Source organism: Drosophila simulans, unplaced genomic scaffold, assembly GCF_016746395.2.
Source record: "Drosophila simulans strain w501 unplaced genomic scaffold, Prin_Dsim_3.1 Segkk87_quiver_pilon, whole genome shotgun sequence".
NCBI classification, from domain to species: Eukaryota; Metazoa; Arthropoda; class Insecta; order Diptera; family Drosophilidae; genus Drosophila; species Drosophila simulans.
In genome coordinates this window covers 1,208,151-1,236,024 of record NW_025416883.1, presented here as the reverse complement: position 1 = coordinate 1,236,024, position 27,874 = coordinate 1,208,151, and the positions used below count along the sequence as shown (strand labels likewise).

Here is a 27,874-nt window from a genome sequence, read left to right as displayed (position 1 = left end):
CTTAGCGAAATCTTTAACGAATTTTCTGTAATTTTTAGCCTTATTAAGAAGGCTGTTTTTTTTATATCAGATTCCTTAAGTGGAATTTGATGGAACCCACTTTTAAGGTCCATAACTGAGAAAATTTTGTCATTTCCAAGTTGGGCTAGTACTTCGTTTATATCGGGTAAGGGGTATTTATCCGCTATAGTCACCTGTTAAGTTTCCTATAATCGATGACCATACGATATTTCTTTTCACCTGATGCGTCTGCTTTTTTTGGAATAACCCACACTGGTGAGTTGTATGGTGATCGGGATGGACGAATTATTTCGCCATCCAATAATTCTTTGACCTGTTCGTTCACTTCATCTCTAAGAGGCATAGGGTATTGGTAAAATTAGGAAAACTTTGTTGTGTCTGTATTTGTTCTGATCTCTGCCTGGACATTTGTGGTGTATGTAAGTCTTTCGTCTGTTTTAGCAAATAGTGTCGGAATATTTTTTATTAGTTGGTCCAAGTCTTTTCTTTGTTTATCGGTTAAATGGTCTGTTCTTGGGATAATGCTATTGACTGCTTCATATTTTTTTTCTTTGATCTGCACACTAATCCCATATTTGGTCGTCATTAGGTTTTTACTGATTTTTATTTCTGCCCCTAAATCCTTAAGGCTATCATTTACTAAAATAGCATCGAAGGATGTCAGGGAGGGTAGTAGAAAAAATTTTATATTTATATCCGGATGATTGAAAAGATTGGCTATTTTATGATGAGTTACTTGAATACTGCCCCCAACAGTGACAGCATTAAACTTGGTCTTATTGGGTATGGGATTTGTTGCTAGGTCGGGTTTAATGTAGTTTCTGTTTGATCCGGTGTCAACAAGTATTTTTAATATTTGACCACTCCTCACCTTACATTCAAAATAGGGAAGGAAGGAGTCTTTTATTCTAAAAAATTCAAGGCTGAGTAGTCATAGTTATTTTCGTCTTTGGTCCCGTCATATTGATCAATGTAGTCCTCTAAAGTTTGGTCATATCATTCCTATGCTTCATGGTCGGTTATTGCTTGTTCGTAATCAGTTATGGTAGCATATATTTCGGCTGTCATTTGCACTGATTGATCATCGTTATTTGTTTGGATATTACAATTTCTATGACATTTGTCCACTTCGTTTGTCTGTGGTGGTGGTATTTTGCCAATTTCAAACTGTGGTCTGTTGATATAATTTACCATTCTAGTTTGAGTACTGGGATCCACTTCCATTGGTTCTGGTCGTGGCATTGGCTTAGGCGTTGTTGGGCGCAACGGATTAACATATTGAGCTTGCTGAAATTGCAGATTAGGATTCTGTCTTGGGGATAATTGGTACCCGAATTGCTTTTAATTTTGTCCGATCATATTGGGTGCTTGTTGCTGTCCGTAATTAGGGTTATTGTATCTAGGCGTATTGATTTGGTTTTGTTATGGTAGGTTCCGTGGAGGAAATGGTGGCGGTTGCCGATAATGTAGATTGGTCGACTTCATTATGGTACGTGGAGCTGGCGTAGGTCTTAGGTTTGTTTGTCGTTGGTCAATGATTCGAAATTGGTTATTGTTGTTTTGAATTCTACTAGTCGCATAGTTAGTACGGAATGATTGGTGTTTCAGTTTTATGCACAGATGTAGCGCAGTTGGGAGATCTGTGGGTTCCTTAATCCCAAGTAAACGAGCTAAGTCACCTCGCAGTCCTCGGACAAAAGTATCCAGAGCTTTATCTCTGTAAGATTTTGTCATGACCATTTCCGCTTCTCTGCCTAGACCCAAAGAACCAATTTTGTTCAGAATTAAAGATAGGTGTTTATAAACAACCTGGTAAAATTCTTCCACAGACTGATGACTACCTTGTACGATTGTAATCATTTGATATTCGAGTGTTCCCAAGTCTCGTTTATCCGCAAAATGTAGGGTCAAACACCTAGAAATAGCTTCCCAGTTAAGGGGTACGTTGTATGATTCTAGGGCATTGTCAGCGTGACCTATTATTTTAAGACGTATTGTGTGCAGAATGCCAAAATATTTTGGAGTTCCTTTATAGCTGCTATATGCTATATCCTATCGATGCCCTTCTTCCAGGAGCTGAATTCAGCGGGATTTCCCGAGAATTCCCTGATGCATTTATCAATATCTGCCACTCGGTCTAAATCGGCCAGATTATTACGATGCTATTACTACTAATGCATCCATGTTTCCAGGTTCTTGTGGTACTCTATTCTGTTGTCTATGAACGTGTAATTCGTGTATTTCGTTTTGTTGTTGCTGGTCAATGGTTATTCTGGGTTTAATACGGGTGGTCTTAATAAATTATTTTGGTTCGCCATTAACCCTATTTGTGGTCAAAATTGAAAGAGTAAAAAAAAATTTTTTTTCTTTTCTGAGGTATTGTATTTTAAAAAAGGAGTAATTTGTTAAAAAAAAAAATTTTTTAATTTGTTAAATTTAAAAAAATAATCAAATTGAAGAGTAAATAATATTCGGTGTCGGCATACGTGTTCAACTTTAGTTGAAGAAATGTTAGAATTATATAAATGTAATTGTGTGAGTGTACAAAAATAAATATTTTTTTGTTTTGTGTATGTGTAAATTTTAAATTGTGCAAAAATTTGTATAATAGTATTTTTATTTAAATTTTTTTTATTTTATTTTATATTTTTAATTTTTTTTGGATAACCTAACTATTTAGTAGGCTTTTTTTTTCTTTAGCTCTAATTCAATTTCTTTTTCTTTAATGTTTAACTTTTTCTTAATCACCAACTTACGATACTATTACTGCTGCTGCGGCCGCCTTTCCTGAATGGTAGGAGGTGTTCCTTTTTGGTGGGCCTACTGGGGCTCCGTTGTCCATACTCCATGAAAGTGCTTTGCGAACTGGTCAACAAAGCTTGCGGTCCGCCGATGGGCAATTTAAATATTTAAATTTAAGATTGCTGCGATCAAATTCACGACAGCCAATTTAATGTACCGGATCCACTTTTTCGAATTTAACCGCGATTTGGCCACTGCGCGAACTTTTTTTTTTTAGCTTTGAAGCCGTCAGTTACTTATCTGTTTTAAACACTTCAAAGTAATTTCGGTGTCCTTTATTTTGATGTAAGATTGTGACTGATTACTTAGATCAATGCTATCCCTAAGTTAAGCTGAGTTGGCTGCGGCGGCATCGGCGACAGTTGTAGCGGCGACAAAGCTGCAGCTACAAGAAACTGCTGAGTGAGAAGTTTTGGCAAATGGTCAGCAGCGGATGGCGTGTTCGCTGCAGAGGCAGTGGAAGCGGAATTTAGGTTGCACGTGCCTTGGTGAGGAAGTTATCCAGACGCTAGATCAGCTTTTTATTACAATGTAGCGAGCTGAGTTAGGTTGTGCAATTTTTGTAGTTAACTTGTACATATTGTGCCTATTTGCTCTATGTATTGGCGCTGAGCGTATTCCTCCTCTTTTTGCAGTGTGTTGGTCCGTTTACGTGTGGCTATTTTTAGCATTTGTCCTGCAGTTGGAGACCTGAAAGATTGCCATTCTATTCGTAAGCGTCGCTTACGTCGTTTAGCCGAGTCGATCTAGCCATGTCCATCTGTCCGTATGAACGTCGAGATCTTATAAAAGCTAGAAGGTTGGGATTCTAGAGACAAAGACGCAGCGCAAGTTTGTAAACCCATGTCACGCACACTCTAAACCGCAATTAACTGCTACGCCCACACTTTTAACCAATTTTCAATATTTTTTTATAATTCTATTAGTCTTGTAAATTTCTATCGATTTGTATGAAAAATTATTTGGCACTCCCAACGCCCTAAAGCCGCCGAACCGGTCACGCCCTAACTTTGGTAAAATTTTTGAATTTTTTCTCATTTTATTTCCCAATATCTATCGATATCCCAGAAAAATGATGAAATTTCGCGTTCACATTCACACTAGCTGAGTAACGGGTATCTGATAGTCGGGAAACTCGACTATAGCATTCTCACTTGTTAACTTTTTTTTCCATTCATTTTAGAGTTGAGTTGTATAGAGTACTATTCGTCTTATTTCCATAGTCCAGTTTGCTAAATGGGTATTTGCGATATTCTCTTTTTACTAGATAAAGGTGTACAAGCTTATAAGTTTATCATATTAAAATCTATAAGTATAAATACATAAAAATGACATTAAATATTTTTACCTGTATAGGATATAGCGTTCTATAATTACATCACGAGTAGATCGGTTATTTAGGATTTTATTAGCAAGAAAATAAAAGTAATAAAAAGGTAATACAATACATAACAGTTTAAAAATAATTGAATATTATGTAGATTATTAGATACATAAATTAAATATGTAAGCAATATTTTTACATTTGGTGTTCCGAAACATTTGCAATTTTTCTCGACAGTAGTTTATTTGCAAATACGTGCAGTTGTAAAGGATCTCCATCATTAAAATCATCCAAGGTCGATTGCATTTGTTCTTTTAACCCATCAGCTATCGACATTGTAATGACGTCTTTAAACAAACTTGTGATTGGACTTAAAATAATGCTGGTCATCTGCCTGATTAATCGTGATTGGTCCAATTCCACTTGAATACTGCTGTTGAAAAGAACATATAAAATGAATAATTAGACGTTTTTGAATTCCGAAATCTTCAATTGCCAAAATAAATTTTATTATTCATAAAGCAACGGGTCTCAAGACTTTTTATGTAGGCCTGCGGATGTGTTTTTTTAATCCCAATCATTATAAATTAAAGCCCCAAAATAAGTGAGAAATTCTTCTTACAATATTAACATAAATTAAGTCCATATCGACTTATTTTTTCAATTATAATTGTAATAACTCAAAAGTTTTGTATAATATGAGATGTCTTTTATTGAACTTAAACACTTGATTTTTAACACAACTTTGGTTCATCTGCTTTCTTTGCCAACTTTCAGAAGACTACTGCTCTCAGACTACTGTTCGCTCTCAGGTTCTATCTCAGAGAGTGAGCGTTTGCCTATTTCAGTGTTTGGGAGAGAGTCGCTCTGCAGTCCCTCTCGCACCGGTTCCCACAGTATTTATCAATATGTGATCTGGCCGATGCTGCAGTTTCAGAGGTTCGAGTTCAGGAAAATCAGGAGCGCAGATATTACGCTTTGCGGATCTAACGTTTGTTTGTCGATGACCGGAAAACTTTTCTGTCGACAGACTAGTCTTAGGAGCTTTTTGTGGAATAGGGTCGAGTCATTATTGCTTTCTATGAACATTGAATGCAGGGAACGATTTTTCATTCTTTTACAAACGCTGCCGACAGGCATGGCCGCGTAGCTTTATCATTTGAGAGGTTTGAGTTCGGAGATATTGAAAAACTCTTGGGGTTGGATAAGTAACGTAGTCAAATATAAGCAGAATACGGAGTCCGAGAATTAATATTCTAAGTACCTGCCAAATAATTATAATCGTACCTTTTATCAGTCATCTGTAGTATGTGCCTATGTAATATTAAGAACATTTAAGTATAATAGCACAATAACATATAGCAGCACTTTGTTACTATGTTTATGTTTACGTTTATGCAACCAATAAGGCCCAAGGCGGATGTAACATGATCGTACACTTGAAGGCTACAAAGTATAAGTGCATGGTCAGCATTCCCACGCCGACCAAATTCATAATACATAAGTACATAGTTCGTGTATGTACTGTACTGTACAGCCTGACGGCTGCAATCAAAACCAAAAGACTTGTATTATCAATGAACGACCCATTACATGGCGACCGTGACAGTCGTCCAACGACAGACAAATTGACGAAATAATAAACACATATTGGAGAAAAACTGGACTGGAAGGCTGAGGAAGAATAACGAGGAATCATTACATGGAACTTACAATTGCCAAAACTGAGGAAAAATCTGAGTGAGTAGAGTTGTATTGAGTTATGGGAAAACACCGTGGCAGTCTAAAAACCAAACTGAACAAACGTATAGCCCACGTAAGGTGGCTAATATACGGCCAGCGAACGCCACCGGCTTGGTCGAAAGCTCTAAAGCTACATGCAGAGCTAGATCACTTGCTGCAATATCAGCAAGAATTGAAGACCCAAAAACTCGAGAAAACTCACTCAGAAAATACTACAAATATAACAATAATTAATAAAGTTCCAAAAACAAAGGCATGTCCAGCACCAGCACCAGCACTAACGAAGCCAAAAAAAACCTGCCCCCGGGACTGCGAAGGAGTCTGGAGTCCTCACTGCCTGGGGACTAGTGGGCCATCAACATCATCAGCAGCCCAGAAATAGACAGCAGCGAGGGAGTGTCAGCGTGCCACCCCCGGCGACGCCCAGCTGACACCAGGAGATAAACATAAGCAGCAGTAAAATGTTAACTAATTAACAATAAATATAAATATATATATATAAGAAAAATTGTAATACACATTGTAAAATGGAGCATATACTACTATGCCCTGTTAACCCAATATGGCCCGTGAAGCCATAGCTAGAATCAGGCAGGCAATAATGTAAAACAAAATTTTTTTTTTGACTAACATTGACAAAATTTAAGAAAGAAATAATTGCCAATATAAATCTCTATAGAAACAAATGGAATAAGCAAAACTAAAAACATATATAAAAATAAAGAAGATTTTTTACCAAACTATAAAATTAGTATACCCAAAATGGGTCTGATAAGCACTAAAACTGTTGACTCAACAGCAAATGTTATAAATAAAATGGAAGTCCAAAATGCAGAATTGTTCTGGATAACCATAATACTAATTGTAATTGCTCTAATTATGGTATCCAATGCATTAATAAAAATATACAAAGTACATAGCAAGTGCCTTAGAAAACGATACCGTAGCACTGCTAACGGTTTAGATAATATTTAAAGGAAATTATGAGGGAACTCAATTATAAACGAAAATATAAAAAAAAATTGAAAAAAAATAATAATAAAGTAAAACAAACGTAATATTGACTTTATCTAGATTAGAATCCAAAAATATATAGCAATAGCGAACCACGAGTGTAGCTCAAACACAGTTTATGAAGAATATGACCCCGATTTTAAGAATAAAGCATTATAAGTAATATTCAAATGTCTAAATTCGAAAGTATAAGTATACCACAGCATGGACTGGGAAAAGCTTATTGATCAGATAAAAGAATCAAAAGAAAATTTCAAAAAATCTTATAAATGCTTGACGCAAAATATATCAATACAAGCTGTACCGATAAATAAAATTGCCCAAACATTGGTAAATAGTTACAATGAAGTCAGAGAACTGATACAACAGAATAGAAAGAATTTGGACAGTAAACAGTGTGCTAACGTTTCGGAACTACTGGTGGCATTAAGAGAAAAATTAATATTAATAAAAAATAAATTCAGCCTCCAGATAGAAATTCCGACAATAGTAAACACTCCGTTAACAATAAATTTTAATGAAGAAAGCACTGACTCAGACGAAGAAAATACGACTGTAGTCGAGGAAGATATTAAAGAGGAAGATCTTCACAATCTAACTATACCAGCAAAATTAGTGCTGAAGGAAAAAAATAAAACAAATAACGCAGCTGACTCAGAAAATAAATTAACCATGGCAGAACAAGCCGCAGCCATTAGGTCTTACAATAAGGAAGTCGCTTGCGCAGTGCCAGAATTTGATGGGTAAGAGATCCATTTACAACGATTCATTAAGGCAATCAAATTGGTAGACCTAGCTAAGGGACCATTTGAAGACATTGCAGTTGAGGTCCTTAAGTCAAAAATAGTTGGAACAATTTTGAACTCAGTTGACAATGAAACGAAAATTCCAGAAATGATAAACAAATGGCAGAAAGTAGTCGTAGGTGAAACTTCCAGTAATGTCAAGGCAAAACTAGCAACAGTTCAGCAAAGAGGTAAAACTGCAATGCAATTTACCGCTGAAGTTGATAGACTGAGAAAGCTATTCCTTTATCCTTCCTTTATCGATGAGGGTATACCTCTCGAACATGCCACTGGTCTAAGCACTAAAGAGGCAATTGACACCACGATAAATCGTGCTGAGCACAAAAGTATAAAAACAATACTGGAAGCAGGGACTTGCACCACTATGGATGCAGCGATTAGCGCATACTTAAGAACGAGCGCAAGAGTTACCGGTGACATCAATAAAGTGATGTACTTTAGAGGTAACAGATCCAACAGAGAATACGGAAATGCCAATAGAGGTGCTAACCGAGGTAGAGGCTTCAATAACAATGGTAATAGAGGCAACTATAATAACGGTTACCAAAATAACGGTTACCAGAATAACGGTTATCAAAACCGCTATAATAGTAATAATAACCGCTATAATGGCTATAATAGAGGCCGCAATAATCTAAACAGAGGCCGTAACAACAACCAGAATAACAATAACGGAAATAATGCCAATGTACGAGTAATCCAAGATCAGGGAAACTCGCAACAGCCTTTAGGTACTCAGTAGAAGAAGATCGTAGAGTACACGCCATCAATTATAATCTCAATATATTTTCCACATTCATTCATGCCGAAACAGGTGTAAAACTAGTTTTTCTTCTTGATACAGGTGCAGATATCTCTGCACGACAGATTCTGACCAATTAGTCTATATGGACACTTTAAAATATGAGCCACTTTCGAACTACAATGTAGTTCAGGCAAATAGTGAAAACAGAAATAAAACTGTCTTATCTCAATTAAAGAAAAATTTCCCCGAATTATTCAAATCACAATTAGAAAATATATGCAGCGAATATATAGATATATTTGCATTAGAATCAGAACCAATAACAGTTCATAATTTTTATAAACAACAGTTGAGATTAAAAGATGATGAGCCGGTATACACAAAAAATTATAGAAGTCCTCATAGTCAAGTAGAAGAAATGCAAGCCCAAGTTCAGAAATTAATAAAAGATAAAATAGTTGAACCATCAGTTTCACAGTACAATAGCCCTTTGCTATTAGTACCTAAAAAGTCAAGCCCAAATTCAGATTAAAAGAAATGGAGATTAGTAATAGACTATCGCCAAATTAATAAGAAACTTTTAGCTGACAAATTTCCACTACCGAGAATAGATGATATTTTGGACCAACTTGGTCGAGCAAAATATTTCTCCTGCCTTGATTTAATGTCAGGTTTTCATCAAATCGAACTAGATGAAGGCTCGAGAGATATAACATCTTTCTCAACCAACAATGGCTCATATCGTTTCACGCGATTGCCATTTGGCTTAAAAATAGCGCCTAATTCATTTCAAAGAATGATGACTATAGCATTCTCCGGAATAGAACCGTCTCAGGCATTCCTTTATATGGATGACTTAATAGTCATAGGTTGTTCCGAAAAACATATGCTTAAAAACCTCACTGAAGTTTTTGGTAAATGTAGGGAATACAACCTAAAGTTACATCCTGAAAAATGTTCATTTTTCATGCATGAAGTCACATTTTTAGGACATAAATGCACAGACAAAGGAATTTTGCTGGATGATTAAAAACATGATGTCATTCAGAACTACCCAGTTCCACATGATGCGGACAGCGCTAGACGTTTTGTAACATTTTGCAATTACTACAGACGTTTTATCAAAAATTTCGCCGACTATTCGCGGCACATAACAAGATTATGTAAAAAGAATGCTCCATTCGAGTGGACAGATAATTGTCAAAATGCATTCGCACATTTAAAATCTCAGCTAATTAACCCAACACTCTTGCAGTACCCAGACTTCAGCAAAGAATTTTGCATAATAACAGATGCAAGCAAGCAAGCGTGTGGCGCAGTTTTAACTCAAAACCATAATGGCCACCAACTCCCAGTTGCTTATGCATCAAGAGCTTTTACGAAAGGTGAAAGCAATAAGAGTACAACAGAACAAGAGTTAGCAGCAGTTCATTGGGCAGTAGTACATTTTAGACCATACATTTACGAAAAACACTTCACTGTGAAAACAGACCATAGACCATTGACATATTTATTCTCGATGGTCAACCCCAGTTCTAAATTAACAAGAATAAGGCTTGAATTAGAGGAATATAATTTTACGGTAGAGTATCTAAAGGGCAAGACAATCATGTAGCTGATGCGTTATCAAGAATAACCATCAAAGAGCTAAAAGAAATAACTGGAAATATATTAAAAGTCACTACAAGATTTCAAAGTAGACAAAAATCCTGCGCAGGAAAAGAACAATTGGATTTGCATGAGCAAACCAAAGAAAAAGCTTCAGAGCCCAACGTATACGTAGTCATAACAAATGACGAGGTACGAAAAGTAGTAACATTGCAATTGAATGACACGACATGTTTATTTAAACATGGAAAGATAATCGTTGCAAGATATGATGTTGGTGATCTTTACACTAATGGAATTCTTGATCTAGATCAATTTTTTCAAAGGCTTGAATTGCAAGCCAGTATATATGATATCAGCCAACTCAAAATGGCACCGTGGGAGAAAATCTTTGAACACGTTTCAATAGATGAATTTTAAAATATGGGCAATATAATATTAAAGAATTTAAAAGTAGCGCTACTTATCCCGGTGACCCAAATAAATAATGAAAAAAAAAAGAAACTATATTGTCTACACTACATGATGATCCAATACAAGGAGGGCATACAGGCATTACAAAAACCTTGGCCAAGGTCAAAAGATATTACTATTGGAAAAATATGAGTAAATACATAAAAGAGTACGTAAGAAAATGTCAAAAATGCCTAAAGCAAAAACAACAAAGCATAGAAAGACTCTAATGACTATAAGTGACACACCAGAACATGCTTTCGATAGAGTTGTCGTGGACACAATTGGTCCACTACCTAAGTCAGAAAATGGTAACGAGTACGCAGTCACTCTCATATGTGATTTAACCAAGTACTTAGTTGCCATACCAATAGCAAATAAAAGCGCAAAGACAGTCGCAAAAGCTATATTTGAATCTTTTATTCTAAAGTACGGTCCAATGAAGACGTTCTTAACGGACATGGGAACAGAGTATAAGAATTCAATAATTACTGACCTATATAAATATTTGAAAATCAAAAATATAACATCAAAAGCTCATCACCACCAGACAGTTGGATTGGTAGAAAGAAGTCATAGAACTTTAAACGAGTATATTCGATCCTACATATCGGCGGACAAAACCGATTGGGACGTATGGCTTCAATATTTCGTATGTATGTAGTATGTAGTGTGTGCCTTAGTAATATTAAGAACATTTAAGTATAATAGCACAATAACATATAGCAGCACTTTGTTGCTATGTTTATGTTTACGTTTATGCAACCAATAAGGCCCAAGGCGGATGTAACATGATCGTACACTTGAAGGCTACAAAGTATAAGTGCATGGTCAGCATTCCCACGCCGACCAAATTCATAATACATAATTCTCGATAAGCCTAGATATATAAGATATACATAAGAAAGCCGCTCCGCCGCTGGCGTATCCGGCAGCACAAAAACGCGGCTAAGCCTAAGACGAAATCTATTCAAAACTCACAACGAAGACACTGTAAAGACGTTGAACTTGCAGAACCATTTCTGCCAAACAAAAATTAAATAAAAATCATGTAAAAACCTAAGTCAGCCTGACGGCTGCAATCAAAACCAAAAGACTTGTGTTATCAATGAACGACCCATTACACATCAGTCCTCACTTAACGGTCAGTAAAACGGTCTGGCAATGCTTTGTCGATAATCCAACCCCTCCAAAAGTTCGTGTGCCAAATGGATTGTCGCTGGCCGCAATTGACCATGCCCTATGGTCAAGGTTGCCCGTCAGAAGTTACATCATAATTATTGACCAACTCAAGCTCTCGAGCCAGCACCCCCATTGGAATGCTTTGAGCGACTTATTCTATTTGATTCCACATTATCAATCTTTTTTTTTTTATTTAATATATTGTTCGTTTAATCTTCCCTTTGTTTTCAGAGACTAACAATAAGTATTTAAATCTTAATCTAGCTTAGTTAACATTTACTTAGTGATAGATGATTTATGCCCTAATAAGTTTAATGCTGGGCTGGGTGGTCGTTGCGGTTGCGAGGGGATTTGGATGGGCGGTCAGCTTTTCTAGGTATTTAATTTTCATCTTAGTTATTACTTCGATCACTAATTTGATTTTTAGGTCTCTGTGTATGCCTTCGTTCCGAAGGTACCACGGCGCTCCAGTGATGGTTCGCAGTATTGTTGACTGTGCTCGCTGAATAATGTCTATGTTACTTCTGGATGCGTTGCCCCACAGCTCAGAGCCATAAGTATAAATAGGTTTTAAGACGAAGTTGTATAGGAGAGCTTTGAACTCCAGACGAGTTGGAGAGCGAGCATTTATTAGTCATTGGAGGTTCCTTGCTTTAAGTTTAAGATGTATCGTCTTGGCTTCTATATGTTTGTGCCAAGTGAGCCGCCTGTCCAGATAAACACCCAGATATGTTGCCTCGACGGTTTGTGGTATGAATATGTTATTCTGGACCAGTGGTGGGCATATTTGTTTTTTTAAGGTAAGGGTTGCTTGCATTTTTGATTTTAAGTGTCGGGATAGGAGGAGTGCCGTGGCTTTTATTGGGCATTTGGAGCGACTGAGCTCTGGTATCATTAGCGAACGTAGAGGTTGTTATACAGGGTGTACTGGAGTATCTTATGCATCTTATTGCAAACACTCTGTTGTGTAGGTACGACTTCAGTGGGTTATGTGAATTTTGGCGCAACAGCTTGGTTATTTTAAACAAAAGTCCATCCAGCCACACTCTGTCAAATGCCTGCGCGGCGTCTAGAAAAATGGCTGTGCAATATTCTCGATGCTCAAAAGCAGTACGAATTTCTGACGTGATTCGATTGACCTGTTCGATGGTTACATGTTTTTCCCTGAATCCAAGTTGATGTGTTAGAAGAATGTTGTTTATTTTAAGATATGTAAAACCTGGTAAAGCTGCCACATAGGTAGCAGTAAACATGTTTAATTCCAATTAATAAAATTTAAAAAAAAGAGTAGGAGTAGCATTTTTTCAAACAACTTTGAGAGACAAGTCTGTATGGTAATGGCTGCGTTTTATCTTTTCCTGGCTTTCCATTTTCCATTTTGAGGGAAGAGTCCAAGCTTGGCTATTGCTTTGAACAACAAGCATATGTGCAGAATAGCACACTTTGGGAGTTCAATAAGCATTTTTTGAGTTATTAAGTCGAAGCCAGGCGTTTTTTTTTGTCAGTTACTCTTCAATAACCTTTGCTAATTCCAAATTTTCTTCTATTAAAGGAGGGAAATTTATTGTGTTGGTAGCGGGATTTGGTAGAAATACATTTTGGAAATGGTCAACGACGGCACTGTCTCCTTCCTCATATCTGCGATACCAGGTGCCTGAGGGACTTCGTAGTGGCATAATTGAAGCTATTTGAGTCTTTAGGTTTCTATAAGCTCTCCACAAAGGATGCTTAGTGCTGATGGGAGAGAGTTGCTCTATATATGAACGTTAGCTGTTTTCTTCCTCTGGTTTAAGACGGTTGGTAGGACGGCGTGTGGCTATTTTAAGCATGTGATTTGTAACATATTTAAAAGAACAGGTGAGTGATCTGATGATAAATCTGATAGTGCTTCGGCGGTGACCATGTTGCGGGGGACTTTTTTTAGTAATTGCAAAATCGATCAGGTCTGGGATTTTCCTTGGGTCTGCTGGCCAGTATGTAGGCCTACCCGGGGATACATAGTCTAGCTTGTTTTTCGATTTCGTAGGCGCATTGTACAACTGCTTACCCTTTGGCTTCCCAAGTCGAGATCCCCAATGGGTGTGTTTGGCGGTGTAGTCACCCGCTGCGATGAATCTTTCACCTAGTGTGTCAAAGAATTCCATGAATTGATCCTCAGAGATTGGAAAGCGTGGTGGGCAGTAGACTAGAGTAATTGAACCATTGTTGAGTTGTGAGACTATGGACGTAGATTCTTAGTGGTTTTTGTAAAAATTGTTTAAGTAGTGGTGTTTTATGCAATTTCTGATGAGTATTCCAGTGCCTCCATGAGCTTTACCATCTGGATTACAAGTACACAACAAGTATCCTGGTCTAAGAAAAGTGTGTTTATTTGTGAGTTGCATTTCTGATAGTAGCATTACGTCGATGATTTTTTCGTTAATAAACTGTGTGAGTTCTTGTGTTTGCCGTGAAACGCCATTTTCGTTCCACAGAGATTTACGTTGGGCACCCATTATAGGGATTTTGAAGATAGAAGTAGTTGTATCAGGATATTTTGGTTTTTCATTAGCTCTTGCAAAGTATTTTGCATGAACGTCATGAAGTCTTACATGCTTTGCTGTAGGGATAGCATCATAGCTTCGATGCGACTTTGTTGAGTCTGTTAGATATTTGTCAATATGTTCGGAATGAGCAGAGCTTGTCGGTGGGGCGGGACTTCTAGTTCTAGTTATCTAGTTATTATCTTTTAAATAGTTCCAAGAGTTCCAAGAGTTCCAAGAGTAATAGAAATATTAATTTCAAAAATGTATGAGCTACATTTAATGACAAAACTTGCGGAGAGCCACTCCGTGGCGGAGAGTGTCGATGCTGATCCACACATCAGCAAAACTACAAAAATTTCTCTCACGGCTCTTTTTTTTGTACATACAAAAACAAGACTGATACTCGCCGATGAAAATGTAACGTTATAAATTAAAATATTGACTATTGAATATAATATTCTGAATAGTGGAATGACATTGCATAAAAGGATCTAGCAATAAAATATAATCTTTGAGGCTCTTAAGCTTGTACACATTGTGGACAATCTAAATCATGATCCACTACATTGCTGGATTAGATTTTTATACCCGTTACTAGTAGAGTAAAAGGGTAAAATAGATTCGGTGAATAGTATGTACCAAGCAGAAGGAAGCGTCTCTATATAAAGTATATAAATTTTAATCAGGATCAATAGCCGAGTCAATCTGGTCATGTCCGTATGAACGTCGAGATCTCAGGAACTATAAAAGCTAGAAAGTTGAGATGCCCAAAACTGACACGACCACATTTCTGAACCATTTTTCGAAATTTTGTTTCATTCAGTTAAAGTAATAAACAGTATGTACCTGTATTCTGCACCTTTGTATTTCAATTATTATATTTGTATAATATAATTATTAATTATTGTTTTGTAGATGATTGCCAGGGTTTTATTTAACATAATTAATCAATACGGCTTATGATCCTGAAATTTGTAGACTTGTATAAAAAATAAAAAGTAAAAAAATGAAATATTTCTGTTATAAAAAATAAAAAAATTAAATATTTCTTAGCCGGGAATTTGTTATATATTTTGGGAACTTTTCGTCCTCTCTCATAGAAATATTACATCTACATATGTACATGGAATACATCCAGAAGCCTTTCAGGGTAGGGGTTTAATTCTAGAGGCTACGGAGCAGAAGGTATCGATAACGCCGTTGACGAACTTTAAACAAGCAGCTGCTACACCAAGAAATATACAAAACTTACAAGTAGTACCAGCTTCGTTAGAAACGTCCTTCCGAATGACACTTCCTGCTGATCCAGTCACTCTTTAAGAAGCCCCTGGTTGATAACAAAACCATCCGAATGTTACAAGAACAGGCCATGCGATTTTTAATACGAATTTAAAACAGCATCTTTCTTGAGGGTAACATTCCAAAAGTCAGGAAGTCGGGCCACGCAGTCGGCAGCATTAATCAAAACCAATTGTTATAGTTAAGATTAACGTAATCCAACCATTGTTTTCCTATTGCGCTTTTATTTTGTCATTTATCGAAACAAACGTTTAGTTATAGTCATCGGTATACGGAGCGTTCGGAAATACGAACTAGCTCAGTTTTGAAGTCAGTTGTTTACATACTTCGCCTGCATGCAAACGTTTTTCTCGCGCTGGCTTGACCCTTTCGCTGTCAAAGGAAACTACAAAAACTAAGAACAAAATTTGAACAATAAGTTTTGTTACTTCAAATGATATTGAAAAAGATCTCTGCTTAAACAATATTCATGATGCTTAAGCCAGGAAAAAATACAACCAGAATTGGACTCCTATACCCCCATCAGCCTTCTTCCATACCTTGAAAAATTATGGAGAGGCTAATCCTTCAGAAACTGCTAAAAGTTGATGCTGCTGTCAAAGCGGTCACAAAGTTCCAATTTCGTATTCAGTGTGCCACACCAGAATAACTTCATAGAGTGGTCAACTTTACATTATAGGAAAGAGTACGCGGTAGCCGCTTTAGCCCTTTCTTGGACATTCAGCAAGCATTCAAAAGACTGTGTGTAGCATTCAACCTGCAATGATAATTTGGAGATCTTGCCACACGAGCTTCTGGGGTGTCAGCTGTATGGTTTCTTAATCTTAAATAAAAACCACGTGCGGAAGGTTTCATTTCTATTGAGTTTCTTTTTACATTGTTTTTAACATTTCAATCTGCATAGGCTCCTCTCTATTTCTCTTTTCTTAATTTATTTTATTTCACCTCCATTCACATTACCACTTAATTTAAATTCACTTAAAATTTATTGATTTGATATATAATAAAAAGTGTGATATGTGCACTCACATTATTTTCTCCACGACCAAAAGATCATTTGTGAGGGAGTGTGTTTCTTAGGTAGTTAAGTTAAATATTGTTTTTAATTGATTTTATTTTTGTTTCATTTTAAATAATTTTACTAGTCGTAGCAAGCAGCCACACTAACTTATAGGATCGCATATTTATTGTACCTACGCACACTTAGTTTTAAGCACAATGTACGCATCCAACTTACATTAGTATTTAGATCGTGCTCACGAAGAAAAAAAAACTAAGTGTGTGTACGTACAATAAATATAATAAATTAAATTAAATTTCCGTCTTTCCGATTTTACTTCTTATTATACCCGTTACTTGTATAGTAAAAGCTTATACTATATTCGTTGAAAAGTATTTAACAGGCAGAATGAAGCGTTTTCGACCATATAAAGTATATATGTTTTTGATCAGGATTAATAAAAGCCGAGTCGATCTGAACATGTCCGCTTGTCCGTATGAACGTCGAGATCTCAGGAACTAGAAAGTTGAGATTCAGCATACAGAGAAAGTATGTTGACCAAGTATGTTGACCCATATTGCCACGCCCACTCTAAACCGCACAAAACTGCCACGTCCACACCTGTGAACCATTTTTAGAAATTGTTTCATAATTTTATTAGTCTTGTAAATTTCTATCGACTTGCAAAAAAATTTTTGCCACGTCTACTCTAACGCCCTAAAGCCGACGAACCGGTCACACCCACTTTTTTTTAAATTTTTTTGAATTTTTCTCATTTTATTCCACAATGTCTATCGATATCCCAGTATAATGATGAAATTTCGCGTTCGCATTCGCAGGTGTCACTAAAATGCTGTCGCCTACTGCAAATACTGTGGCCTTCAAGGAGCACATCGAGGCCACAGTTGATCTCAACATCCCCATTGACACCTGCAATAGTCTGAAAGCATATGTAGATTACCTCGTAGCTACAATCGCGGAAGCAGCACGGAGGGCCACACCTCCCCCACATCAAGCTCGTCACACGACCGCAAGGAGGGCTCCCATCTTGAGCTTGGAGGCTAGGGAGCTGCTCTCCCACAAAAGGCGCCTCAGGAGACGGTATATCGCCACAGGAGATCCGTGCATCAAGCAGCTATACTCTAGTACCACAAACAGACTGCATCGTTTGCTAGCCAGGACCCGACGAGAAAATCTGGATACCCTGCTTGAGGGTATTGGCACAGATAACAACAGCAACTTCTCGTTATGGAGGCTCACAAGAAATATCAAGAGGCAGCCGATGTTTCAATCTCCCGTCCTGAGTTAAAGTGGCCTCTGGCTCATGACGGACGATGAAAAAGCTAGGGCATTTGCTTTGCACCTGACCTCCACCTTCTTGCCCTTCAACCTAACAGACGACTCAAACCGCGAAGAAATCAATAATTCTAAAAAGTCTCTGCCACGCAAAGGAGTTCTAGCCTTAGTAAAAATTTTTAATGCCATGCTAAGGCTAGGGCACTTTCCAAGGCAATGGAAGCGAGCACGTATCATCATGATACCTAAAGCCGGAAAGCCGCCAACGCAGATCGATGCATATCGCCCAATCAGCCTGCTATCAACATTCTCTAAGATTTTTGAGAAAATACTCTTAGCCCGCCTGATGGAACTGCCGCAAGTAGTGAACCACATACCTCCACACCAATTTGGTTTCAGGAAGTCCCACGGCTGCCCTGAACAAATACATGGACTGGTAAACCAGGTGACGCATGGCTTCGAGCACAAACTCTACACGGTCGGCGTCTTTCTGGACGTGAAGCAAGCGTTTGACAAGGTGTGGCATGAGGGCCTTCTATACAAGATGAAAGCTCTCTTTCCTGCTCCCTACTATGCCATCCTGAGATCGTTCATCTCTAACCGGACGTTCGATGTTGCAGTGCGTGATGCTCGATCCAGCCTGGAAGAGATTCACGCAGGAGTTCCACAGGGAAGTGTTCTTGGGCCCTTCCTATACACCCTGTACACTGCTGACATGCCATCTCCCGCAAACAACGCCGAAGTCCCCCCGGCTCAGCTACTCCTGGCCACTTACGCCGATGACACTGCCATGCTGGCGTCTCATCCTTCACTGCAAACTGCCTCCAACGCAGTCCAGGAATGGCTGCACGCAATCGAAAAATGGACTGCCTAATGGAATGTGGCCATTAACTCCTCAAAGTCAGCCTGTGTAACTTTTTCCCTGCGACCCGGAACCTGCACAGATCTGACCTTCGATGGAAGCCCTATCACCAATGCTAGTTCGCACTGCTACCTAGGAGTTCATCTAGATCGGAGACTGACCTGGAGGGCCCACATCACGTCGGTCAAATCTAAGTCACTGGCGAAGCTAAAAAAGCTCGACTGGCTCTTCCACTCCAGCAAACTTCAAATGAGCTCTAAGGCTCTTTTAATCAAAGCCATTCTCGCTCCAACGTGGAGTTATGCCATCCAGTTGTGGGGAACTGCCGCCAAATCCCAGCTTAATAGGCTCCGTGTGGTCCAGTCGAGAGCTGCACGGGCTCCCCTGGTACGTGACGAACATGGTCATCGAAAGAGATATGAAAGTTACCCTTCTTGGGGATCAGATTAATTTCCATAGCAGCCGTTATGCCGACAGGCTTATGGCCCACCCGAACCGACTAGCAACTACCCTAGCTGATCCCATCTCCGAAGACTGAAGAGGGTACACCCCAGCGATCTCCTTACCCGGAGGATAACATAACATATTACATTTTAAGTAATTGATAACTACACTAGATTTTCCTTTCATTTGTACTTTATAATTAAGATACCACTTGGTCTCATTTATCTTTATCACACATTAGGTTAAGTTCAGAGGAATTACTGAACGATTCCTTTTGAAACCTTAATAAATAGAATTAGTTAATAAAAAAAAAAAGCATAGATTCAGAAAGAAAAAAGAAAAATCAGCAATTATTTTGGAAAAATGTAGTTACCGCCTCAGCATACGCCCTCGGCGGCCCCCACCGAAACCCCTTCGTCAGCCAGAGACTTAAGTGTCGCCTCAGCAATTACCCTCGGCAGTCCCCGCCGAGACCCCTCTTGTCTAGATGACATCAACAAGTGTTTGGTATCGAATGGCACTTGAAATGCTGAGTCCCTACAAACATCGGGGTTCACCCGATACCCCTCGACACCACAGAACTGCATCCGCTCTAATTCCACTTATCGGCCAGATCAGCACTTTAAGTAAACAAATATGTAACAACAGAGTTGAGAATAACTGGAGAGTATAAATAAAGATTCATTCTGAAAATCAAAGGCAAAACGAACAGACGTTTAATATCTTTAAATAAAATCCAAATTAAATACCAAACTCGACGATACTCCCCAACCTCTATCAATCCACAAAAACCTACTTATCATAACTAGCTATCGCCAAAACAAGGAGGATTCGGAAGCACAAATTTTGGTAGTACTGCTCGCCGAGCAACCACTGGTTTAACCACTTTTCCAAAATAATTCTAAAGGTCATCATATAAGATTATAAAAAAATTATCATCGTATCTTAAAAGTTTACTAGATATTAATTTATGCCAAAAAACATGTCAAATTTATAATGCAGTGGAGAGCGGCTTAAAAGGCTTTATCAAAACCCAAGTATAGTTTAGCGTTCAATCAAGCACAATACATGTCACACCTCTTCGCGGAAGACCGCGGCCTATGGATGTAAGTCATCTTACAGGCATTGAGGCAGGAGTTCCTAAACGAGAAACCAAAAAAGTTCATACTGTAGACAAACAATAAATATCTTCGGAGTTTTTCTTGTAGAGCAGCTATTCCGAACCAGAAAGTGGTGAGGTCGACGGTGGTTTCATTTTCCCGCAAAAGACGGCTAAGAAGGTCCATGAGCTTAAGGACAAGTACAAGGACCCAGGAGTCAGAACTCCAAAGCGATTTGCCACACTGTCTGTTGAGAGCGGCACAGAGATAATGGATGAATCTGAAGAAGAAAAGAATGCTCCCAAGCTTCTCATAAGGCAACTGGAGGATGGTGTGTTCGAATTATGCCCAAAGATATTTCTACCTACTGCAACGGAGTGATTGAATGGACAAGCACCAAATGGCTTTCCGCACGTTCCAGCTTAAGGAGAATCGGGCCTTCCGTGTTTTAATTAACTTCTAAACGAAAGCTGAGTTCATAACGGAGGACACACTGCCAGAGACTTTATGAATGCGGTATCTAGAACTACCAAGTGTCCAATGGCTATGTTTGTTGTTAACCTGGAACCAGCCGTCAATAACAAGAAGGTGTTTGAAGTAACAAGGATGTGACACGCTGTCGTCATTGTAGAAAAGCCCAGGAAATTTGATGCCCTAGTTCAGTGCTACTAAATCTGATGCCCTAGTTCAGTGCATACTAAGAGCTACTGCAGCACCCTTGTGTCAAGTGCGGTCAAGGCTGTAGAGTTTACATTGAAGCCATAAAGAGGGCTTGCCCAAAGCCAAAAGTGAAGCCAATGATTCCAGCTCGGAAAGTATTCCAGCCACAAAATGCATCTAACATGCCGTGACGTGGCCAGCGGTGTGTGTGCCCAGCACAACTACCGCCACAAGTTCAATCTACATGACCCTAGTGTTTTGGAGGCAGAGATGGAGAAAAGGCTGATAAAGTGCATAGAACAGATGATGAGCACCTTGTTCGGCCAGCTCAAGGAGATGATGATGGCAATGTTCTCCTGCCAGAGAAGCACCCAATATCCGTAAACACTCAAGCGCCAGGTGGACATAATACTGGTTTCGGAGACACATTTCACCACGACATCGTATCTCAAAAACGTGTACGGCCAGTAGTCGTCTCTCATTTATGCGTTGCCTCCGGATATAAATGACCAATATAATTATGATAATCGTGGTCAACCCTAGAGCCGTGTGTCCGCTTGCCGTGTGGAAAATCAAGTCATCAATGTGTACCTTGCTTTTTTTCAGAGTCTTTATGCGCATTTGAAGATTTTGCAGTTCATTAGTGTTGTTGGCAATCAAGTGCTTCAGCGGGACCACGTTCCACGTCTCCTTGTCGTCTATAATTCGTAAACTGGGAAAGATTGACATTTCAGACGCTGTCGAGACGAACTTTTGAGGAGTAATTATTGTTGTATCCCCTAATATTGCTGTGCATCCTGCAAGTAGTTGTATAATGCCTTGATTGGGCAGTCTTATAACTTGATGCTATTCGTTGCATCTTATATTAGCTGTTGTATTCCGAAACAGTCTAAAAGATCCACTTATCTCTTTGATGAACGAATTGCCTTGGAATTCCATCATTTCGCATGAGTTTGCCTTGCTTCGTTTCAATGGTGATATTTCGCAAGAGTGATCACCCGCGTTTTTCCATGCCCAATTATTTTCGAAAAGCCATGTTGTCGAATCCTCTTGTCTGCATTAGTTAATTTCCATTTCAGACATTAGGTGATATGCGTTTATGTCTGTATTGAACGCAAAAAATTTTGAATTCAATTTCGGAATAAGCTGTGTTCCGTTTGTCCACAGTGGTATTGGGATTACTTCAAGGAGATCCGTTTCCTGATTGTTGTATATTGGCAATTTTGCTTCAGTGAATAGGTAATGTCTATTGTCCTTCAACATAGCTTGTGCCTTCATCAGTTTATAGATCAGTGGTGATTGTATAACTGAATTTCCACCCGGTAGCATTTGTTTTCGTCCCAATCTTTGCTTAACTTTTTCGAGCTCCTCCAGCATTTTGTTAGGCGAAATTAGTGTAGGATGGATTCTTTCTTCACTAATGTTCGTTATCATTGAGATCGCTGTTGCTTGTAGGCTGTCTGCCTCTTCAATCCAGTTTCGCACTTGATTTGATAACATAAGGAATTTAATTGACTACCCATATACCATAAAGTGCTCCTTCATGGTTTCTGCAATAATATTGACTTGTTGGGTCAGTTTTCCCAAATTCCGGTTTGCTTCTATCGTAGTTGCTCTTACTAATTCTTCCGTGGCATTGATGACCGAGGTCTGATTGTCAACATATTCCATTAGATGTTTTTCGTTTTTATGATCGTTTGCATATTTTCCTGTATTCTATTTGCATTTCCGATATCAAAGAACAGTATAAACCTTTTCTTTCGGTTGGTACGGTGCCGTAGTATTTTGTCTTTTTCTTTGATGTTGTCAATTTTTGTCCGTATTGTCGTGCCGAAGAAATCGCAGTAGTCCTTGAAGTCTCCCATTTTTTCGCAAACCAAGCGGGATTTTTCCAGGAAGTTCATTGATTGTTTTATGACATCAACATAGGCTTGCATGTCATAATAAAACAATAATTGCCAACTGGATGTGGCGACTTCAATTTTACCAATTTTGTTCACCATAACTGCAGCTTTTACGTCGATGTCGTAAATTTTCCCAAGTTCTTCGGCCTGTTTTCGAGGTTCCGAATTTTCTGTCGCAGTTGTAGCTTGCAATATCAATAAACAGCATAGCACAGTAGCTATGCTTCCAGTGCGATTCCTTTGTTTTCTCTGGAACGCGCTTCGTTTTAGATGGCGTTGCAGCTCCAGCTGGTTTTGCTTCGTTAACAGGAAGTTGACAGATCTTGTTTAGCGATCTTTTTACTTCCCCATCATTTGTTTTAACCGTGACTACCCGGACTTTATCGTCTTGTCCTATAGTCGTACTAATGATTCTTCCCATTGGCCATTTTGCACGGCGAGTGTTCTCATGTTTTATAAGAACCAGCTGTCCCTCCTTCAGATTCGGCTTTTCTTGGCGCCATTTGGTTCGCTGTTGCAATGACACCAGATACTCCTCTTTCCATTTCTTCCAAAAATCACCTCTGATGCGTTGAATAAGCTTCCATCTATCCAATGAGCTGATTGTCTTACTTTCGTCAAAATGTTCAGGAGCTCTAATTAGAGGTCTTCCCACCAGAAAATGACCCGGCGTTAATATGTCCTCACCTTCGTTTTCGCTCCTTACAGTGACTAATGGACGCGAGCTTAGCACTGCTTCGATTTGACACAGCAGCAAAGCAAATTCTTCATATGTAAAGCTGTTTTCACCAATAACTCGTTTAAGGTGATGCTTAACCCATGTGGGGCCTTCCCGGGGGAATAAAGTGCCACTTGATGCCTTCTTTTTCTAGTGTAGGTGCTAACTCATTATTGTTTTTAATGGCAGCTACAAATTCTTTGTCCAATACTCTTGAAGCTCCCACGAAGTTTGTTCCATTATCTGAGTATAGGTTCTCACTCTTGCCTCGTCTTGTAAAGAACCGTCGAAGAGCCTCCAGGAATTTGTCTGACGAAAGGTCGCTAACAGCTTCCAGATGTATCGCTTTTGTTGCCATACAAACAAATACACAAATGCATCCTTTATACGTTTTTTGACCTCTTCCCTTTGAGCAGCGAATCTGGAACGGTCCGGCGTAGTCGATTCCAGTATTTTGAAACGAGTAATCAGCCGTTACTCGATAAACTGGTAAATTTCTCATCAGTTGACTGGACATCTCTTGCTTGTATCGTATGCATACAATACATTCCCTTAAATATTTCTTTAAGGAATTTTGTATGCCAAATATCCAGAACTCCCTCTGAATATAAGTTCTCATAATGTTAATTCCGCCATGCAGAGTTTCTTTATGAACAGCCTTTGCAATTAACCAAGTCAAATGTGACTTATCCAGTATAATTGGATGCTTTACATTATAGGATATCATTGCGTTTTGCAATCGTCCACCAACTCGAAGTACGCCATCACTATCCAAAAACGGATTTAATGCCTGTAACTTACTCTTTGGGTCTAATGGTCTTTTGTTTTTGAGTCGTCTGACTTCGTGTCCAAAATCCAGCTGTTGTTGTATCTTTACAACGGCAATCTTTGCTAGCTTTAATTCCTCCACCGTAAGATGTGACGGCTGCTGCGATTTTCCTCTCAGCTTTGTTATGAAGCGTAATACATATGCCATTACTCTAAGAAGTTTGTCGATCGATGAATACTTCGATAAAAGATGATTTTGAAGATATTCGGATTCTATCAATGTAGATACCACAACAGTTTCCGATTCCTTTTGAGTTGGTCAGTGTTGTGCATCTATAGCTAGCCAATTAGGCCCTCTCCACCAAATTTCACAGATTTTAAGAGCTTGCGGTGATATCCCTCTTAAAGCCACGTCTGCTGGATTGTCTTCCGATTTAACGTAATTCCATTTGACATTGGGAATTAGTTTATTTATTTCTTCCACTCTAGTTCTGACGAACTTATCTTTGCTGCGCTTGTTCTGTATCTAAGCAATAGTAGTTTGCGAATCACTCCATGCATGCGTTGTGATCTTGTTGCTCCATATAGCCTGCACCTTCCCTAATAACTTTGCTAATAAATGCGCAGCACATAATTCCAACTTTGGAATTGTTTTCCTGTTTTTTATAGGATTTACTTTGCTTTTTGCTGCTAGCAAAGTAACTCTGTCGCCTACTTTTGTATACACAGCCGCTGCATATGCTTTCTCTGATGCATCGCAGAATCCATGTAGCTCCATAATACCTTTGGAGCAGCCAATCCAGCGTGAAATGCTAATTTCTTCTAAACATGATAGACCTTTAGCATATTCCATCCACCAGTTAGCTAAGTTGGATTCCAATTCAACGTCCCAAGTCATCGGTAACTTCCACAGTTCCTGAATAAAACATTTGCCTTGAATCGTTACAGGTGCCAACCATCCTAGGGGGTCGAAAATTCTGGACAACTGTGATAACACTAACCGCTTTGTTATGCGTGTTAGCATTGGGTTTTCTGCCGAAAACGTAAACGTATCCTTCTTCGGATCCCATTGAAGTCCTAAGGTTTTGATCGATTCATTCTCTCCCTAGTCAACCAAACGCATTCATTGTAAGTTCATTGTAAGTTCCAGTTCGCACAAGATCCGAAACAGTCAGCGCAAACCAATATCTTACCCTTCCTCGCAATTTTTTGAAAATGCTACGGTAAGATGGGATCCGACAATAGCCGATCTATTTGCCAGGTTTTTTTAAACAACGTATTACACGTTTCCTTATTCGGAACAGCCATATTTTTTCATATCCTCTAAACAGATACCCAGTTGGTGGAAATGCGAACGCGAAATTTCATAATTTTTCTGGAATAACGCAACACAACGCAATATTCCTCTCACAGCTCCTTCGTGAGTTCCCATCGGAGCTTATAAATTTCGCGGATCTTTGATAGTTATTGGAGCCTTTCAAACCTCGTTATTTTTAACACATCTCTGTTTTAAGTTTACGATCGGTGTTCTTTCATCCTCTTCATTTTCGTATATCAAGCCGCTAGTTCCACTATCGACAATATCCACCAGGGCCAATCGACAGCTTATTCATCAAGGCTCCGCATCCCTAGGTTAATCAAAGGCTTGAAAGACGTCAAAGAATACACTTGAGCAAATCAGTTTATGTTTAAAAGATTATACAAGTACGTTGTTTATTCGATGAACTTTGTCCATGGTCACTTATGAGGCCAAAAATAGTCGATTAAGAAATATTGTTTCAAAGGAAGGTCTATATGTGTCGGTAGTTTTCCCGATTTGGGTACTATTACATCATCAACTTTCCTGAGACTAGGTATGTATATATTTTCCAATCTTAGCTCAGAAAGTAAAAAAACAACAACAAAATTTCAGAAAATTTTCTAAAGATTGGCAAACTAGAGAGACGCTCGTCAGCAGCCGTCTTTTGGGCCTCGGGTGTTCAACATTATGGTTATGGTTGATTATGGTTCAGCTTGTACCCGAATGTGCACGATTGTAAGCACTCTGTAATACTTATTTTCCTCGACAGGTTCCGAACTTCCGACTGGGTATTTTTTTTTTACACTCTTAACCGAAATAGCTACGTAGTGCAAAACCAATCTTTCGAGAACATTGGTCTTAAATAGCATCAGTGCGCGCTTGCTTAATAATTCTTTTATTATATTCCTAAACATTGTAAGCGTTAACTCCCCAACTTCTGATACTGAGAACATTTTTTAATGTTTCAGAATAGAGGTGTGACTTTAAGACCACCTTCTTTGTCATCTTTTAAAATTATATGTGCCTTTTTTGTTTATGGGAAAATTAACATTTACATAGTTCAGATCAAAACAATATATGAGATTGACCAGTAAATTAACTTAAATATAAATCGTATTGGCTTTTGGCTGCAGAAGTACTAGGTCAGAAGGGCAGAAGTTATGGTCGGAAACACTACCTTCTACCAGTTACATACTTTTATTCAAGTAACGAGTATAAAAAGGTAAGTTGTGTACAGATATATCTAGTTTGCGGGAGCTTGCATTTTAAAGTTATTTATATTTTTTTCACTGAAACTGTTGATATTAGCGTATAGTTTTGATTGAAAAAGGCTACATGTCTATATATAACTACTAAAAACATTCTTGTCTTACCTGAACTGAATAATTCGGAAATCGTTAAGATGAAGCTTGAAGTTTGCCACATTTATAGCTAGCTCAGCGTACACAATCGTATTATCCAATGTTCCAGTAACACGTGCCAATCCTTCGAATTTTATTACATCTAGCATAATATTGTATTCAAACTGTTAAATAAAAAGTTAATTAACTAATTAATTATAAAACACATATATGCATTCTCTTTTGTTTTATAAAGAGAGATTATTCTCATTCTATCTATATTATATAGTAACTATAGTATAGTTACTAATTTTGATTGGTTAGAGTTCGAATGGGCATGAAAAAGGATTAAGACAAACTTTTACCGCGTAGGCGTTACAGTAATTGTCAGTAATTGTTATCTAAGAATAAAAAAACACCAATAAAACCATATCGTCCGAAATCGCCTCGTCTTTCATTGCTTTAAAACAGCTCAACAATAATCTTTACCTCTAATATTACCGGAAACCTCGATCCTCATACAGACTTAAGGCTGGATTAAGGAATATCAGGAATACATAGAAGGGTTATACGGATATCCAGCAACAAGGGTGTATGAAAGAAAGAAGAATCGTTTACCCTTTCTCGAGGAAAGATGTGCAAAATACCATGTAGGTCGATAGTTTACAACTTCGATTGTCTTATTGATAATCTATCGATCGCCTACCTCATCGAGTGGCAGAAGCAGAACACTCCAAAAAAGCTGGTCGTTTCTTCTTTCTTTACATAAATTGAATACAATTGTTTTTCGTGTTAAGTTCAATTAATAAATTAGTTCCTGAATATTATAGAAGTCAACCTCTCGAAGTGTTTTATCTTGATAACGCAGCAGCACTTCGGCACTTCACTACAGATTCTCGGCAGTCACATTATTTAAACATTTAAACTCAAAGCTGCATTTTGAACATTCATGCTACATAT

General features: G+C 38.3%; 2 protein-coding genes and 1 long non-coding RNA gene across 3 annotated transcripts in view; 2 read left to right on the top strand and 1 right to left on the bottom strand.

Annotated features, from left to right (window-relative positions):
* The window catches only part of LOC6740360 (double-strand-break repair protein rad21 homolog), a 69,472-nt gene extending 51,622 nt beyond the window's left edge, over positions 1-17,850 (top strand). The window contains exon 8 of the mRNA XM_039298314.2: positions 17,362-17,850. Coding sequence (XP_039154248.1) covers positions 17,362-17,466 — 105 coding nt within the window. The 3' untranslated portion in view covers positions 17,467-17,850. The remainder of the gene's footprint in view (positions 1-17,361) is intronic.
* LOC123327438 lies at positions 118-10,889 on the top strand. Its single transcript, XR_006542153.1, has 2 exons — positions 118-276; positions 5,557-10,889. It is a non-coding gene; the product is annotated as an uncharacterized LOC123327438 (long non-coding RNA).
* On the bottom strand, positions 4,213-27,099 carry LOC120285677. Its single transcript, XM_039298320.1, has 2 exons — positions 26,948-27,099; positions 4,213-4,580 (listed from the first exon to the last, which is right to left on the bottom strand). The coding sequence occupies exons 1-2, from the start codon at positions 27,082-27,084 to the stop codon at positions 4,343-4,345; spliced, it is 375 nt and encodes a 124-aa protein (XP_039154254.1). The 5' UTR covers positions 27,085-27,099; the 3' UTR covers positions 4,213-4,342.
* Between the last annotated feature and the right edge of the window lie 775 nt (positions 27,100-27,874).

Bases quoted from the DNA above. Each gene is read 5' to 3' on its own strand.
- LOC120285677 (XM_039298320.1), bottom strand. From the start codon at position 27,084: ATGCTAGATGTAATAAAATTCGAAGGATTGGCACGTGTTACTGGAACA. The intron at 4,581-26,947 runs GTAAGACAAGAA...TCTTTTCAACAG, and splicing joins TTCCGAATTATTCAGTTCAG to CAGTATTCAAGTGGAATTGG.